This window comes from Ambystoma mexicanum, chromosome 6q, assembly GCF_040938575.1.
Source record: "Ambystoma mexicanum isolate Mex_15411 chromosome 6q, UKY_AmexF1_1, whole genome shotgun sequence".
NCBI classification, from domain to species: Eukaryota; Metazoa; Chordata; class Amphibia; order Caudata; family Ambystomatidae; genus Ambystoma; species Ambystoma mexicanum.
This window is the reverse complement of record NC_090937.1, coordinates 1,661,821,408-1,661,839,250: the sequence shown is the minus strand read 5'-3', so window position 1 is coordinate 1,661,839,250 and position 17,843 is coordinate 1,661,821,408. Positions and strand designations below refer to the sequence as shown.

The window sequence follows — 17,843 nt, the reverse complement described above, 5'->3', positions numbered from 1 at the left end:
GACGCTTCTGTGGAGAAGCCCACCAAAAAGTGGAACAAAGGGCTCAACTTGGGTTGGAGTCACAGAAGAGAACACAAACGCCATTTTAGAATCGAGTCCTGGCAAAAAATACCAACCGGCGAATTAATATTAAATAAATAAACCGGCGGTATGTTCGAGGCTATGAGAATTAAATAATTAAAGTTGGTAGCCTCGAACAATGGGAAAATCCCATAAGGATATATTCACGGTCGAATATAAAAAGTAGTATCCACTGCCACCAGCCAAAACTCGATCAGGGGGGACGGAGACGTGTCCGGTCGACTAACAGACCCCGGGGCAATCGAATTGCCCCGACCAGTACATCCACAATATGATGGTTTGTACAGGTTTCTGTTAATAATTTGGGACTAGTAAAGCCAATGGTGACTTTACATGCCCTGGGAGACAGTAGTCAGTCCCAGGGTATGGAGTCTATGGTGGGGTGTCACTATGACCCCCCTGTGTTACTGCACGGAGGGTGCTGTGAAACACTCATAGTAAAAACACATGAGGCCCTATGGAGTAAAGGACCCCATAGCCCATAAAACACATTAACAGTCAAAGGAACACCATAAATCATGTCCAAGAGTGGGAGAAAGAGTCTCGCTCTTGGCATGAGAAAAAAACAAACTCCAGAAATCCAGCAAAGCTGCTGGGGGACTCACTAGGTTAGGAAATTCAGCCTAAAGAGAGAATTCTCCCTAACACTGGTCCCTGCATACTCTGGAGGTCTGCAGCGGTCTTGTATTGTACATTGTCAGACTCGCAGGTCCCTGCATACTCTGGATGCCTGCATCGGTCTTGCATTGTACATTGCCAGACTCGCTGGTCCCTGCATGCTCTGGATGTCTGCAGCGGTCTTGTATTGTATTGTACATTGTCAGACTCGCTGTTCCCTGCATACTCGATGTCTTGTATTGTACATTGTCAGACTCAGTGGTCTCTGCATACTCTGGATGTCTTGTATTGTACATTGTCAGACTCTCTGGTCCCTGCATGCTCCGGATGTCTGCAGCGGTCTTGTATTGACTCGCTGGTCCCTGCATGTTCCGGATGTCTGCAGCGGTCTTCTATTGTACATTGTCAGACTCGCTGGTCCCTGCATACTCTGGATGCCTGCATCGGTCTTGCATTGTACATTGTCAGACTCGCTGGTCCCTGCATACTCTGGATGTCTTGTATTGTACATTGTCAGACTCTCTGGTATACGTGTCCTTTTAGTGAAAGTCAAGATGGCACCCTCGGGCTTTCCAGAGACATGGCTTAGTATATTTACAAGGCAATCACATGGCCACCCCACAGGCATTATCTAAGCACAACCCCATGATTTGTAAGTTCTAGAGCTGACAAGCATTTGGTTACGATTTAGTGTCCAATTTGTGGTTCGTAATGGACATCCACCCTTAGTGTAGAGTGCTTTTATGATCTTCCATATGTGGACAGGTGATGGGTCATAGGATTGCATGGGTTAATCACTGTAGTGATGACTGTACTCTTCATCCGTAGATCTTTCTTCCATACGGTCCACCCTCCAGCCCAACTAGAACACTAGGAAGTGTCCAGCTATTGTGCGTCGGTGGACAGATTGACATTTAGGCTTGGGAGTATGTGCAAGGGGTGTGCAATGCCAGGTGTGGCCATGCGTGCATCCGGCAGTGCCTTTTACCCTTCTAGCTCGGGTCCTGTCCCCACAGAGGGTCAACATCCTCTGAATAGGAAGGAAACTGACCACTGACCAGTGCAGTGGGCGCTATTGTGAGCACCATCATTTGTATAGCCACCATTGTTATGTTATGTTACTTTGCATTTATATAGCACCTTATATACCATTGGTATGGTCTCAAGGCGCTGGTAGGTTGAACGCCCTTGGGAACCGAAGTTCAAGTCAGTAGAGAGCTTAGAGAGAGTCAAAGGTGCGTGTGTGCACCGGATATGTGTGCAGCTGGTATGGCATTCATGTAGTAGCTGCTTCTTAGCGGTAGGTGTGGTGGTTGAGAGATAAAGAGTATGTGTTCGTTCTGGCAGGATTTATCCAGACCGATTGTGGCTTCGTTAAGCCTGAGGAGAACGCCTGGCTGGGGGGAGTGTAACCAGCGGTGTTTAGTTAGAGTGATGGGAAGTATGAGGCAGATGTTGGTATGAGAACAGCTATACCGAATGGTGTCATAGTATCTCTGTGTTCTAGTTGAATGGTGGTGTAAAGAAGAGAGTAAGCGTGGTGATGTAATATGATGGGTTACATGTTCTTTCAAATGTTCTGTGCACTCTAAACTATTCCATGTAAGTTGCGCAATTCTATGCGTTCCAATCCGTTCCATGCATTTCCGTCCGCTCCACGCACCCCAGTCTGCTCCACCCCCTCCAATCCGTTCCACGCACTTGAATCCGTTCCATGTATTCAAATCTGTTCCATGTATTCTGATCCGTTCCGTGTATTCTAAGTTGTTTTAAGCACTCCATCCACGTATTTCACCCGTACCATCCATATACTTCCCAGTACCTTTCACATATTACACCAGTACCTTCACATACTTCATCTGCTCCATCCACATACGTCACCAGTTCCATCCACATACGTCACCCGTTCCGTCCGCTCTATGCACTCAATGGCTATACGCACTCATCCACTCTATGCACTTATTCACTCTAGGCACTCACCTGCTGTAAGCAATCGTCTGCTCTACAGTCATCCAATCCATCCACATACTTCACCCATTCCGCCCGCTCTAGGCACTCATCCGCTCTAGGCACTCATCCGCTCTAGGCACTCACCCGCTCTACATGCTCTGCGCACTGGTCCGCTCTACGCACTCGTCTGCACCATACACTCATCCGCTCTACTCATTAGTCTGTTCTACGCATTCATCCACTCTACACACTCCTCCGTTCTTACACACTCCTTCACTCTACGCATTCGTCCGCTCAAGGCGCACTCGCCCCTCTATGCACTCGCCCGCTCTATGCACTCGCCCGCTCTATGCACTCGCCCGCTCTACGCATTCATCTGCTCAAGGCGCACTCACCCACACTTACGCACCCCTCCGCTCTTACGCACTCGTCTGCACCATACACTTGTCCGCTCTACTCATTACTCTGTTCTACGCATTCATCCACTCTACACACACCTCCGTTCTTACACACTCTTCCGCCCTGGGCACCCATCACAGTCTGGGCACCCATCACGCTCCGGGCACCCATCACGCTCCCCGCACTCATCCGCTCCCTTTATTAATTCTTTGCACGCACTCATCTGCTTTATGCACTCTTTGCCCTACAAAGTCGTACGCTCATACGCACTCATCCGCTCTCTATGCACTCACCCGCTCTATGCACATTCATCTGCTCTACACCCTCGTCCGCTCTACACCCTCGTCCTCTCTACACCCTCGTCCGATCTATACACTCATCTCCTCAACGCATTCATCAGCTCAGCGCACTCATCTGTTCCACGCGCTTCATCCATTCTAACGATTTCATCCGCTCGATTCACTTCGTTCATTCATCATGCATTATCGATTCAGGCCATGTCACTTGTCATACGCACTGGATCTGTTCCGTGTTCTCTATCTGTTTCATGCACTACACCCGTCTCATGTAATTGAATCATCTATTCTGTGCTTTTCATTTATTCTATGTACTCATACAGTCGGTGTCATCTGTCTGTGTACTCATCAGTCTCTTGTATTCATCTTTCCATCCTCTTCTCTTTATTCATTTTGTTCATTTTGTCCATTGCACTCGTTACATCCATTTCATTAATTTAAACCTTATTACTGTTTTCGTACAATTTTATTCTTTTTAGCCACTTCACTGCTTTGCTCTACTTTACTCGTTCTATTCTGTTTGTCCTTTTATTTTACATTAGCGGTTATTAGTTGTCTTTTCCTCGCATGGATCATGATGTTGTATTGTTATTTGTCTTAATTGTTATTCAGGATCTATTAGTTTGTTGGGTTGGTGTCATTGAGATGCTGTTATTCAGTTTGGGTTAGTTTGCGTACGGGTTGGTTTTAGGGGAAGAGCCAGGTTTTCAGTAGTTTGCGCAAAGACATTAGATCTTCAGTTACGCGGATGTGGTGTGGGAGTGCGTTCCACACTGTTGGAGCCAAGGCTGAGAATGATGGTCCGCCTAACCTGACTGAGTTTGTTTTAGGTATGACTAGGGGGCCGGCTGAGCTTGATCTTAGAGTATGAGGAGGTTGATAGTGTTTTAGCTTGTCTTGAAGATATTGCGGTCCGGTTTTATGCACTGCTCGATGAGACATGCATAAGGTTTTGAAAGTCACCCTTCGGGTCACCGGAAGCCAGTTCAGAGTTTTAAGGGCTGGGGAGATGTGGTCGCTCGGGCCGAACGCTAGTCACAGTTTGGCTGCAGCGTTTTGTGCTCTACGCACTCACCCGCACTTACGCACTCGTCTGCACCATACACTCGTCCGCTCTACCCATTAGTCTGTTCTACGCATTCATCCACTCTACACACTCCTCCGTTCTTACACACTCTTCCGCCCTTGGCCCTCTTCCGCCCCCGCCCTCTTCCGCCTTGGGCCCTCTTGCGCCCCCCACCCTCTTGCGCCCCCCCGCACGCATCCGCTCTATGCCCTCGTTCTTTGCACGCACTCATCTACTATATGCACTCTTTGCTCTACAAAGTCGTACGCTCATACGCACTCATCCGCAACTAGAGGCTTGGAAAAGCACTAGACTCGCATTTGAGGCACAAATATAAAGTGTGCTCGACGAAGGTGCTGCAGGGCTGGACCCCTGCAATTAAATACCAGATTGGGAGGCCAATCGGGGGTTGAGAGTTGCCGGGAGGAGTGGCGAAACCAGGAAACAGCAACAGGGCCCAAAACAGGGTTCAAACCCTGAAACCAAGGCACAGGAGAGCGTGGTGATTTCTAAAAATGGCAAATCACATTTTAAAGCAACTAGAGGCCTGGAAAAGCACTAGACTCACCTTCGAGGCACAGATGTAAAGTGCGCTCAACAAAGGTGCTACAGGGCTGGACACCTGCCATTAAATACCGGATTGGGAGGCCAATCGGGGGTTGAGGGGGACTGGAGGAGGTCCGGAAACAGAGCCCAAAACAGGGTCAAACCCTGAAACCAACGCACAGGGGAGCGTGGTGAATTCTAAAAATGGCAAATTACATTTTTGTGCTTCATTTTGAACCAGTCCAAAAATTGTCCATTTTGTATACTCAATCCTTCACTTATGACCTATACATTTCCAAATATTTCTTATTTTAAGTTCTTTATTATTCGTATTAAATAAAAAGCAATACAGAAATATAGCATTCTCCATAGCATGCCCTCATTTAATTTAAGGGTCTGAAAATGAGTTTTAAGCGGGGGTAGGGGCGCAGAAGGAGGAGACGGACACACAGCTGACATAGTGATTGCTATATATTTGTATTAGCATAGAAAAAGAGAACACTTAATGTTTTCTATCTCAATTAAGGGTTTCTCTGCCTCATCTAAATACTAAAGGGGTTGAGAGAATATCCTTGTAAACTAAACCACCGTCCTGTCTCAAAATCTCTAATTCTGTCCCTCACACCCATAACTAAACTAAAAGGTTGCGCCAATGTTTTTGGTTCAGGAGAATGACTCCTTTATCCTGGACTGGATGGCACATTCTTAACCAGGGGGAATTACTTTCTTCTCTTAGTCCCAATACTTAAACAAAGGACTGCCAATCCTATAACACTCTGTATCAGAAAGTGCACTGTCACTCCAGGGGGAATGACTCCCTTTCCCTGGATCACGTGTTGTCAACACAGTACTTGTCTTGCCAGGGGATTTGCTCCCTTGCCCTGGTCTCAAGGTTCCATACTCCGTTCTCTCCATTGTCAAGAGAATTACTCCCTTCTCTTGACTGTTGCTTTTCTCCAACCTGAGGGAATGGCTCTCTTCCCCAGGTTTCTAGGCCTTTCCGTATGGCTATAGCACTACTAGCAGAATGGCTCTCTTCTCTCGACTGGCTTTTCTCCAACCTGGGTGAATGGCTCTCTTCCCCAGGCTTCTAGGCCTTTCGCAATGGATATAGCACTACTAGCAGAATGACTCTCTTCTCATGACTGTGGCTTTTCTCCAACCTGGGGGAATGGCTCTCTTCCCAAGGCTCCCTGGCCTTTCCCTATGGATATAGCACTACTAGCAGAATGACTCCCTTCTCATGACTGTGGCTTTTCTCCAACCTGGGGGAATGGCTCTCTTCCCCAGGCTTCTAGGCCTTTCCCTATGGATATAGCACTACTAGCAGAATGACTCTGTGCTTCTTGACATGGCTCCATGGACCAAACCACAAGGGACTGCACTCATCTTGATTTTTACACTGCTTCAGTGAACTCTGCTGTTTGTCTCAACGTCTCTGTCTACCGGCAGCTGTCTCAGCATTTCACCCACCGACAAGTGATTATGTTGGCAGTCTGTATTTACTCTGAAGAAAGTAAATGACCTATATCTTCAAATGTGAATCCACTCTTTGAAGATCTGTTGGTTGGAAATAGTGGGACCCCATGGCTGGTAAATCATTTGCAGTTCGCACTGTCCCGGCTTGAGAAGATCACACCACAGCTTGACAATGGAGGTTTGTGCTCTAGGCTACTGTTAGTCAGAAGGGCACAACCCACTGCAGATTGTGAGGTTCATTGGGGTTTGGGCAAGGGGGACTTTCTGCCTTGGTTAGCAGATGAGATACAGGTGGTGATGAGACACGGGAAGGGTCAGAGTGACTGCGTGAACCAATCCCCACAGGTTCTTGGGACTTCTTACAGAGACATTGACTGGTTCTCAGTGTGTTCTTTTGGGTCCAAATATGGGAAAAGTGCGTCTTCGTTTCTCCCAAAGACTGTACCTCTGAGATCCTTGGTAGTGGTCCCTGTCTTTTCCTCTCCCAGGGGTCTTGCTACTTCTGGAATACCTGCTTTACCCTGTTCAGGGGTCCCTTAGATTTTGCTGGAGGGGTGTTTTCTTAATCCGGGGAAGGGTTCTGGGCTAGGGGGATCCTCCACTTACCTCCTCCTGGCAGTACATTGTGCGGAGGCATATGGCCCCCAGGGTCGCCATTGCACCAATATGCGACTTTGCCATAGGTGCCAAACACTAAGCGAGGGATACCAGATTGGTTCAGAGTGCAATCCCTTCTCCCTCATTCCAACTGTGCAGCATCAGAAGCACAGAGTTGGAAATTGCTCTGAAGTGGAAGCGATTACGCTCCTGGTTATAGCCATGGAAAGGTTCCCATTACACCAACGAGTTTCCAGTGATTACTTTTGACTCCCAGGTCATCGAGTGTCATACACCAATTCTGTGCATAACAGCATTGGGACACATTTAGAAGGTGTTTAAAGCACAATGGGCCATACGCAGTAAACGTAAAGTTATGGTTGCCTCTCATGTGCAAGATAGACTTGCGGCACGGTTGGTAGTAGGTTCTCATTCCCCCAAGGTGTATAGCTCTTGCTGACTCTGTGATGCTGGATACCCAAAAGCTGCTTTTAGCTTTTGCTCTGCAGTTCTTTTTTTTTTCTATCTCTGGAACCATATCCCACTGAGCCAAGCATTCTGTCCCATCTCCCATGGGTCATTCTAAGGGAGACTATCTATTGCACCGAAACTATGGAACTCACTCCCTGCCACCCTTAGAGGTGAAACTTCCATCTCTGTCTTCCGCAACAACTTCAAGACCACTTTCCTCAACTAGCACTGCGACTTCTTCCTCTATTCCTGTCATGTATATTGTAATATAAACACAAATGTATTATAACTATATTGTGACCTTATATATATATTGTATCCGTGCTCAAAGTGCTCATTATGTAACAAATGCATGCATCATTCCTCTGTAACTAAGCATTGTAACCAGTGCCACAATGTCCTTGGGTTGTTGTGCGCGATATAAATACGAAAAAAACAAAAGAAACAAACTGACAAGGTACTCTAGTGTCACTATAACACTGCTCGAGGTTAAGGCGCTTAAACCTGTATATGCCCATCCTGCGTGAAAACCTGCCTTCCTGAACTTACAAAAATACCCGGCCCACGATCTAGACGCTACCTCCAGCCATCCTCATACTAGGTGAACATTATAGCACAGCTACAGACTTTGCAGTCCAGAAATGCGCACTTTGTGACCTGTGTATATCTCATTTGATCTAAGGGACATGTTGTGAGCTGCCCAAGCATATGCACTCAGCACTGTATCACCTGAATGCTACCTATCTGTAAGACTCGGTTTGTGAATCAGCGCGCCATATAACTTAACTACTGCGCATATTGTACTGTATATAATCTAATTACTGCATCTACTGTATTGTATGTTGATGCTCCTAACGATTGCGTAGACGTGCGTGCTAACTATGTGTACTGCTAGCCTTACTTGATGCTGCTCATGTCAGTCTTAACACAGTCATTGGTATAACAAACTATTTGTGACCGTTTTCGTACTCGATTACCTCATCCGCCACCACTCCTGTCAGCCACATTGCAGTGGTCTTTAGTTCACTGCTCTTTTGTGGCCACCATTACATGCATTTCTGGATATCTCTGTCCTACCGACATGGATTTTTTTTCCTGACATGACTAATCTTACCTACGTTTGCTAGGTTGGATTAGCCTATTCTGTGGATATTATCAGGCCTGCCTACTCAATAGATTATATATGCCCTTGCTAATGTCGTACTAGCATATCGGGCCTGCCTATTCCATAGATTATATATGCCCTTGCTAATGTCGTACTAGCATATCAGGCCTGCCTATTCCATAGATTATATATGCCCTTGCTAATGTCGCACTAGCATATCGGGCCTGCCTATTCCATAGATTATATATGCCCTTGCTAATGTCGGACTAGTCTATTCTGTTGATATTATCAGGCCTGCCGATTCCATAGATTATATATGCCCTTGCTAATGTCGTATTAGCATATCGGGCTTGCCTATTCCATAGATTATATATGCCCTTGCTAATGTCGGACTAGTCTATTCTGTTGATATTATCAGGCCTGCCTATACCATAGATTATATATGCCCTTGCTAATGTCGCACTAGCATATCAGGCCTGCCTATTCCATAGATTATATATGCCCTTGCTAATGTCGGACTAGTCTACTCTGCTGGCTCTGCTAGGCCTGCACATGCCTCTGATTGTACTTGCCTACGCTGACGCAGACATGATTGAGAGTCTCTACCAGTATGCCTACCACGGCCCTTAACTTCAGCGCCTTAGTCACATTATTTACTATCAATATCTTAGTGTGTTCCACTAGACCCGCCACCCACCATCGTGCTCCCCCAAGCCCGACCGACCTTACAATGGCCACAGACGCTTTATTGAACCAAACCCAACCTAGCATCACTACCCAGGGTTTAGTCTTAAGCAATCCCTGTAACACAAATATCAGGATTACTAGACTCCGATCTAGATTAGCCAAACTATTTGAACCCCTCGCCAGATCTATACCCACCTCTAACCTAAAAACGTACCACCCCCCTTTTAGCCAAAATATTACAAGTGCCAAACCGTGCAACAACCGTTTACCCCTCCACGTTACCTCCAAGTACCGTACCGCTCCTCAGCCTAAGAGCGCAGACTCTATCCCCACAAAGCTGCCACAGATCCCCCTATTCCTCCACTCAAGGGGGCTCTAATAAATGCCCGGTCTCTGGTGGCACATGCCACAGAGATTGCAGATCTGATTGTGGCATAAATCCTCGACTTTCTCGCCATCACCGAGTCATGGTTACATGCTGCAGCAGGCCCTATACTCATGCTAGCAGTTCCCGACGACTATACGATTCCTAGACAAGACAGACATGAGGCGCGAGGCGGAGGTATCGCCATTATCTGCAAATCCAGCCTATCCATGAGACTTGCCCCCTCCCAAGACATCCAATCTTCTGAAGCTCTCTCAGTTAAATTACCACTGGTTAACTCCCAAACTCTGACTACACATCTGATTTATAGACTGCCTGGCCCCATTGGGACAATTGAGGAGGATATCTATATTATACTCTCAAACGATCTTAAAAACACATTGCAAGTACTCCTGTTGGGCTTTAATGACCCACTTGATAAACATGCCACTGCCACCATCCTGTCTGAACTTGGCCTGTCCCAAAGAACCAATGTGCCCAACCACAACAAAGGGAGAATACTAGGTTGGGTGGCCGACTATAACTGCCACGCCAATATCGCCTCCATCTCCCTGCAAGCTTGGACGGACCATTCCCTTTTGACATTCACATTCACTACCACTAGACCCCTCCCCACACTCACCCCCACCGCCCCTCCCACCTTAACTAGGAACAAAAAGAATATCACCGTGGATAGACTCATTCCTGCTATTCTCCCCATCCTCAACTCTCTTCCAGACAACACCGATCCTGGAACGCTTGTCGACGAGTATAACAAAATCATGACAACATCGCTAGATATAATTGCCACGCTTAAATTGAGACCAAGTAAGCCTAAAACCCATCTGAATAAGTGGCTCACTCCACATCTAAAAAAAACTTAGGGCAAGAAAAAAGAAGTTGCAAGGCTTCCTGGAGATTACTCCCATCAGAAGCAAACAAAATCAAACTCGCCATGATCTCTTCCCATTACAAAAAAGAAATCTGCCTAGCCAAAAGAGAATCCTATAACAACTGGATTTCACATGCTAATTCCAGCATGAAGGAACTATTTACGATCCTAAAAGCATTAGAAACCCCTACCCCCACGCTAGATACCTGTACTAAAGACAACAGCTGGTGCTCTGGCATCCAGCATGCGCTTTCTAACAAAGTAACTACTCTCCAAAACAAAACATAGCTCTAAAAAAGCATCACTAAACTCATTGCCTCCTAACAAGACCCCTCCAACCCCTAACATCCCACCCACTCGCTTCACCTTTCCTAAAACCTCGATCCTCGAGGTGGAAAAAGTCATACTTTCACTCAAACCATCCACCTGTCAGGGCGACCCCGGTCCAACCTAGCTTATCAAGGATGCAGCGAGAGATCTAGCCCCCTTCATTTCAAAGCTCATCAACGCCTCATTCGCTTCTGGCACCATCCCCACCAACCTCAAAGAATTGTAGGTGCTCCCATTGCTAAAAAAACAAACACTAGACCCATTGATACCTACTAATTTGCGGAGCCGCCAATCTGGTTTCCGTCCCCAACACGGAATGGAAACTGTCCTCGTCGACCTGAAGACCCAAGTCGATGAGCTAAGGGACAAAGGGAAATCGGCACTTCCCCTTCTTGACCTCTCGGCTGCATTTGACCTTGTGGACCACAAACTTATTATGTAGACATCTAGACTCAGCCGCACATTTCTCCAAGGAGGCTATAGTCTGGATTGAGTCATTTCTAAGCAATAGGACCATGAGGGTATTCACCCCCTCAGCAGCTGCAGACCCTTTTCCCATTACCTGCGGTGTACCTCAGGGTTTCTGCGTCTCTCCCACGTTGTATAACATATTCACTAAGCCCCTTTCCGATAATCTGGACAATCTCGGTGTCACCTACACCAACTATGCAGGTGATACTCAGATTCTCTTCCCACTTTCAGGGGATTACGTCAAGGATTTGGCCTTGGTCAATAGAGTTTACCTCATCAAGGCATGGATGGCAACTCACGGTGTATGCCTGAATGATGACAAAACGGAGATCATCATCCTAGGTACCCCAACTAATCTAAAAAAACTAGGGTATGAATATTCTTCTTTCATAACCGATGGCAACCTCATCAAAGTGGCTAACGAGGTAAAACCCTAGGACTAAACCCTTTCCTTTACTAAACAAGCTAACTGGCCTCCGCTACTGCTTACACCTGTGAACCTGTCCGAACCGGCAAACTATTTCGTTCTAACAGCAGTTGCATCATCTTGGCCAGAGCCCTTATTCTGTTCAGGCTTGATTACTGCAACACCCTTTACATTGGCTCCAGCAAAGCTATCGGGAAAATCCAAAATCTTCAAAATTATGCCCTTAGACCGGTCCTCTGTGTAGCTAGGAGAGATCATATCTCTAAAATTTGGCAACAAAACAACGGGCTCTCAACCAATGACAAAATCAAGCCCAAAACGGCGTCATTCATTTGTATTTGTTTTATATGTATTGCACAACCGGGCCCGTGGGCATCTGGGCGCATTTCTTGAAGGAACATGGGTTGCATCGGTTACAAAAGGACGAGACAGTTCTAAGTAGTACAGCAAATACACATAAGATGTGAGCAATTAGAGTGTCATGCAGGTAATGGCAAGTTACAGAAGAGCGCTCAGTTCAATCGGAGTCGTTAACAAGAAAATAATAGCTGCAATGAGAATAATAATAAGTAACGTGAAGCAATGAGTGAGCAGGAAAGGAGGACAAGACATACAAGGTGTGTCGGTGAAGTCGGGAGAGCAATTTTCAGGAGTGGGTCGAATGTATATTATGTGCGAGAGGCAACTACGTCCTGCTCGAAGAGCCCTTTCTTGGCCTTATGCTTGAGAGTGTGGAAGGAAGGCTCAATTCTCAGCATGTTTGGGAGAGTGTTCCATTAATCACTGATAATCGCTCATAAATCACCGAATAACGTCGCTCCCAGCTATTTATCGGAGAGATTCCACAGAATGACATCCACAAAACCCTCTAGACTAGCCAAGACCAGCTGCCTCCACATCCCCAGATTAACTATCTAAGGTGGGAGGTAGCAGCTTCCCAGACAAAGCGGCCCAGCTCTGGAACTCTCTGCCACCCTCGATCCTAGAAGATCAGTCATACCAGAACTTTAGATCCAACTGCATTAACTGTCTTAAATCAACAGATCACTATGACCTGGCCTCCATCACCACCTTGCTATTGGCCCACTAAAATGGGGCCACCATGCTCCAACACAGCACACCCTACTCATGTAACCTTTTCTGCCTGCAAAACTCGTAATTTTCACCTATGTCTAGCCTTGTTCCATTTGTGTTTTCCTTGTGTATGTATTTGTAATTTATATTTTATTTTTGTAACCTAAGCTATGAATTTCCTTCTAACCTCTGCGCCCTGATACCTTCGGGTCTGGTGCACAATACAAATAAATAAACAAACATTCTGACAGTTCGTTGAGATTTAGTTTGAGACAAGGAAACCCCTCTTAGACATAGGGGTAGTTAGGGTTTCGTTTTCATTGATAAGTCTTTAACCACAAATATGCCATCTTTGTGTCAGCGTCCTTCTTTGTAACCCCTTAAAATATATAACAATATGTTTGTGTACACATTACTGTATTCAAAGTATGGACATGTTACACTGTGTTCTTGTCCATCATGTTTGACTCCTGAATGCTTGCCCGTGATTGCTTGACCACTCCTGCCATTAGTTGAACAAAGAGCGGTCTAGGCAACTCCCGTCTTGCCCCGATCAGAGTTCTACGTACCTGGCTCTTGGTAACGCTCCTGAAAATCCTATATTTGTGCTGTGGAGTTGTCTCTGTGTCCAGGTATGGGATTTGTTGTTGCTTTTGGTTCCCTTGGTTGTGATAGGCCGTCTCTTGGGGGAGACCCCTTTTTCTCTTGTCCTAGGGTACATGTGTCACTATATTGTTGCTTTAGCATCGGTATGTCAACGTGCCACTGATGAAACCATTTTCAACAGAGTAAAAGTGTATAGTGCGGCCATGCAGGGATCTTCTGGGAACACTTGGACAATCAGGGATGAAGCAGAGATCGGAGAGACGCAGTGGGTTCAGCAGGCGTCGGCAGCCTGTACAGAATACAGCATGCAAGCACAGGATGACTGCAAGTAGAGAGTGGAGGCCAGGCAGTGGGTGGAGGGAATTGGGGGTTCCCAAAGTAGCTATTGGAGAACAGGTTTAGAAGTCTACCAGCAGGATCATTTATGGTCCTTGAAATGAATGGTGAGGGAGTGTGAGAGAGACCTGGAAACCTCTCTGGATATTGCCCGCTCTTGCTAGGTCTGCCCTGCATTATTTATCACATGCAAGAATTCTGTGCTGTTTCTATTGGTGCTATGAGTTTTGACGTGTTATGGTTTTGTGCCCTGGGTTAACCCTTTGCTGTCTCTTGTGGTAGATGCCCTCTGTCCAAGCCTTTTTTCATAACTTGCAGGTACTCCAGTTTCTATACACCAATTATTAAGTCAGAATTTCTTTTTTGGGGCCTCTCGGGGAAACCTTTTGGGGCCGTTTAACGTTTTGATTTTTCCCAGTGTCATTTTCACATCTCTGATTTTCTTTTTGGTGGCCCGGAGAACGTCTGCTGAACCTCCACTACCATTATATCCCTTTACACCTTACTTAAGGTAAATTGTAATGGGCCTCTCTTAAGGAGCCCAGTTCAAGGGATGCCTCTCGGGTGATTCCATCACCCTATCCAGGTTTTGGGGAGTAGGTTGATATCAGCTATACTTTCGTTTTGGCTTCACTTGAGTGCAAGCGGTTTCACCACATTTGTAGCACAATGTACCTTAATGGCAGCCATTTAAATCCTACTCTCCGCCATTTTATGTTTCAGGGCTTCCTTTGTTAAGGGTTACAAGAGTTCAACCCACAGCGGCTATTCTGACAAGGTGGGCTTTTTGTGAGCCCACAATGAGAGCCTCCATATTGGTCCCGCTGTGCGGGGGAGATTTTGGGCCTCATTACGACCCTGCCGTTCCAGTAACAACGGTGCCCTTAGGCTCACCGGCACTGTTTTTAATGGACCGGCAGAGTACAAGTTTGCAGGCCGGATACCCTCCCGACTGCCCGCCAGGTCTGACCTGGCGGGTGAAAAGGCACCCGCTCGCAGACTTTGACGGTAGCACCGGCACCATTATGAAAGGTGCCGTTGCTACCGTCTTCCCCATTGCCATTAAGTCCTATGGGACTCATGGGAATGGGTCGTAACTTTTTCTGGCGGCAGCCTGCTGTTTTTACCGGCACAGCTACCGCTGGAGTTGTAATGAGGCCATTTGTCTTGGTGGCAGTTAAAGGGACCAACCGGGACCATCTGACCATTTTTCCTAGCCCCTTCTAATGATTGGATGGCTGGCCTTTATTCCTGCAAATCTGAGGGGGCAGGTCTGCCAACAAGCTGAAGGATACTGGTGAGTCTTTCAGTTTTTGCCATTTTTAGAGCACTCACTTGGCAAAACTTAAGTGTAGTGTCTTGGGCATATCCACCGCTGGATGTCCAGTCAAGGCTTACTGAAGACTCTTGATAACACGCCACATTTGCTGGGTCAATGCCCCCACTCTGGAACTGTTTTATGGTCCATTCACTGCTGCATCCTGTCGCTTACTGCCAGGATCTTCCACTAGGCTGTGAGTTGCTGCTGGTGTCCAGAGGAGCGCCGAGACTTCATTACTCAACCAGTTCAACAGCTTAGGGCGTCAGAGGGTAGCTTTAGCCGTTGTCTCCGTCCTGGGACTATTTTCATCTGGGTCACCTTCATTGTTTGTTCAAGGCCGTTCGCTTGGATTTTTCCTGGGGTCATCCCTGATGAAATCTCCAATGCAGACGGATTGTAGGTTGAGGTCCTGGGAAGAGCCTTTGTTACTTTCCAGGGTCAGTGGGATCGTCAATGCCTCAGGGTGCAAGTCCTTTGACCCAAATTCTGAAAACTGCACCTGTAGAAAAGAGCGGCTTCCTCACCGGGTTGTCTCATGCTATTGAATCAGTTTTCACTAAAACTACTGACGTGCGTACCAATCTTTGGGTCCTGGCGTGGAGACCATTCTTGATACTCTCCTTCAGGTCCAGGGGTATAGAATATTTGGAGGTGAATCGTCTCATTAATTCCCATTGAGTTCTATTTGTGGACCTCCTGTTCTGCTGCTTCTTGGGTCTACCTTTCAACCTCTGAGAAATGTTTTCATGGTCTCCTCCTTATTTCTCTGGAGTTGTTCATCACAGACTCTGCACCTGTGGGGTTAACCAGACTTAACTTTACTTAACAATAAGCACCCGTTCCACGGTTTGTACCGGTGTGGTCACGGCCCGGGGCTCGAGTTGATAGGCCCTTGCTACGTTCTGACCTAATTTCTTGTATGAATGAACGGGATACCTCGTGCCGTCTCGTTCATTCATACCAAATACTTAACTGAAATGGCTGCCGTGGAGCTGGAAGACTGACCTCCAAGCAGAGCCCCTTTTCCATTTCCATGGCGGTCTAGGAAGCTGGAGTGGCGACGGTTGATCTGCTGACAATAGAATAGGTGAGTGGGGTAGGTGGGTTGGGAGTGGAGGGAACGTGACTGAGGGACTGGGAGGGTAAGGGGAAGATGGCAGGGCGGGGGAAGCAAGCATCAGGTTTCTTGGAACAGAGGCTTGGATCATGGGATCCAGGCCGCGATCGGAGCAATCTGATTCCTGCCCGAGGTGCTAATAAAGCAGATGCCCCATTAACTCTTTCCCATCCATTGCAATGGAACTGTGCACCTGCGCTGGTATCAAACATTTGACTCTGGGGATTTAGTTGCTCCTGGAAGCTTTTCCTGGGTCCACAAGAGGTCCGTTGGGCTCTGAACCAAGAATCGTAATGTAAAGACTTAGTTGTGATTTTATATCCCTTTTTAAAGTCCTTCCCCTTCATTAATACTCTGGTGAATGTACTTTAAACACAGACTGAATCTGGTAACAATGTGTATATTTTCCCCATAAACGTATAAAAGAGGTAACTCTTCTAAAATGTCTTGTTGATTCTTGAAAGCCTTTGACTCCTGTTTATAATAATTTCATACCCTCTGATTGTAATGTGTTAATGGATGTACTTCTATATCATGTCCTATGGGCCCAAATGATTGTGGGTTACTGTTACAGGACTTAGATATTTAAAACATATAGTGTATTGCTGGTAAAATGTTGTCTTTCCCTTCTTCTCCCATCTCCAGCCATATGTGTTGGGTACTGACTACAAGGTCAAGGGCCTTCCACATACACTAGGGTTGGGGGGTGTCTATAGGGCACTCTCCATGATTGCGCTGTCCTACAGGGGGCTAACCTGGTTTGTAGGTGTTCTGGTTCTCTGCACCCCCTTTTATTTTATGTTGGGTGCTTATCTCTGATAGAAGGCCCTGCATATAGACCTTGCTGTTTTTATAATCTGCTTGGCACCTTTTAATGCTGTATATTATTACCTTAGCACCTATTTTACCTGAAAGTTTTTAGTTGTGATTTTATTGAAGTATATCTTTTTCTGTAGATCAGTGTGGTGCATTTTCTAGAGAGCATATCTATGTGGCAGCCTACTGCCCCTACCTGAGCAAAGGCTTGCTGCTCTGACCACATTTGCCATTCCTTTCTGGGCAGCAGGTGCGTTCGCCTTCCTATTAGTGCCAGTGGGTGTAGTACCCTCAGCAGAGGGTGGTGCAAGAGCTGCCTCACTACCAGCCTTGGATTTTACTTCCATTCCTGGACTTTTATGTGATTTTTATGTTTCCCTTTTTTTTGTTTTTTTCTTTGCAGAATCTGTTGCAGATTGCACAGGCTTGCCTTACACCACCTTTGACCACTCCAAAGCACATTACTACCGATACGACGAGCACATCTCCTTGTGTTTGGAGAAGCAGAGGTGAGTGTTGCATGAAGGATTGTCTTTCTTTGGTCTTTAAGGTAGTACTTTACCCATGGTACAGTCTTTTGGGCTCTTCATTAACTGGAGACCACCAGCTCGCACACACCTTCGTTGATGTGGACTTTGTTCTTTGTTATGTTATTGCATCATGTTTTGCTGTTCGATTCTGTAAATGGCTTCAGTGTCTTGTTGATGACTGGAGAAAGATGGCACTCCTGGGTACCGAGATGCAACAAAACCAGTACTGAAAGGAGAGTCTTGCAGGCCACGTTGCTTGCTAGA

General features: G+C 46.5%; 1 protein-coding gene across 3 annotated transcripts in view; it reads left to right on the top strand.

The window, feature by feature from the left end:
* Window positions 1-17,843, top strand: part of PCGF1 (polycomb group ring finger 1) — a 253,872-nt gene that overhangs the window by 86,157 nt on the left and 149,872 nt on the right. For all 3 annotated transcript variants that reach the window (XM_069632496.1, XM_069632495.1, XM_069632497.1), the window contains exon 5: window positions 17,453-17,558. In XM_069632496.1, the coding sequence (XP_069488597.1) occupies window positions 17,453-17,558 (106 nt within the window). The remainder of the gene's footprint in view (window positions 1-17,452; window positions 17,559-17,843) is intronic.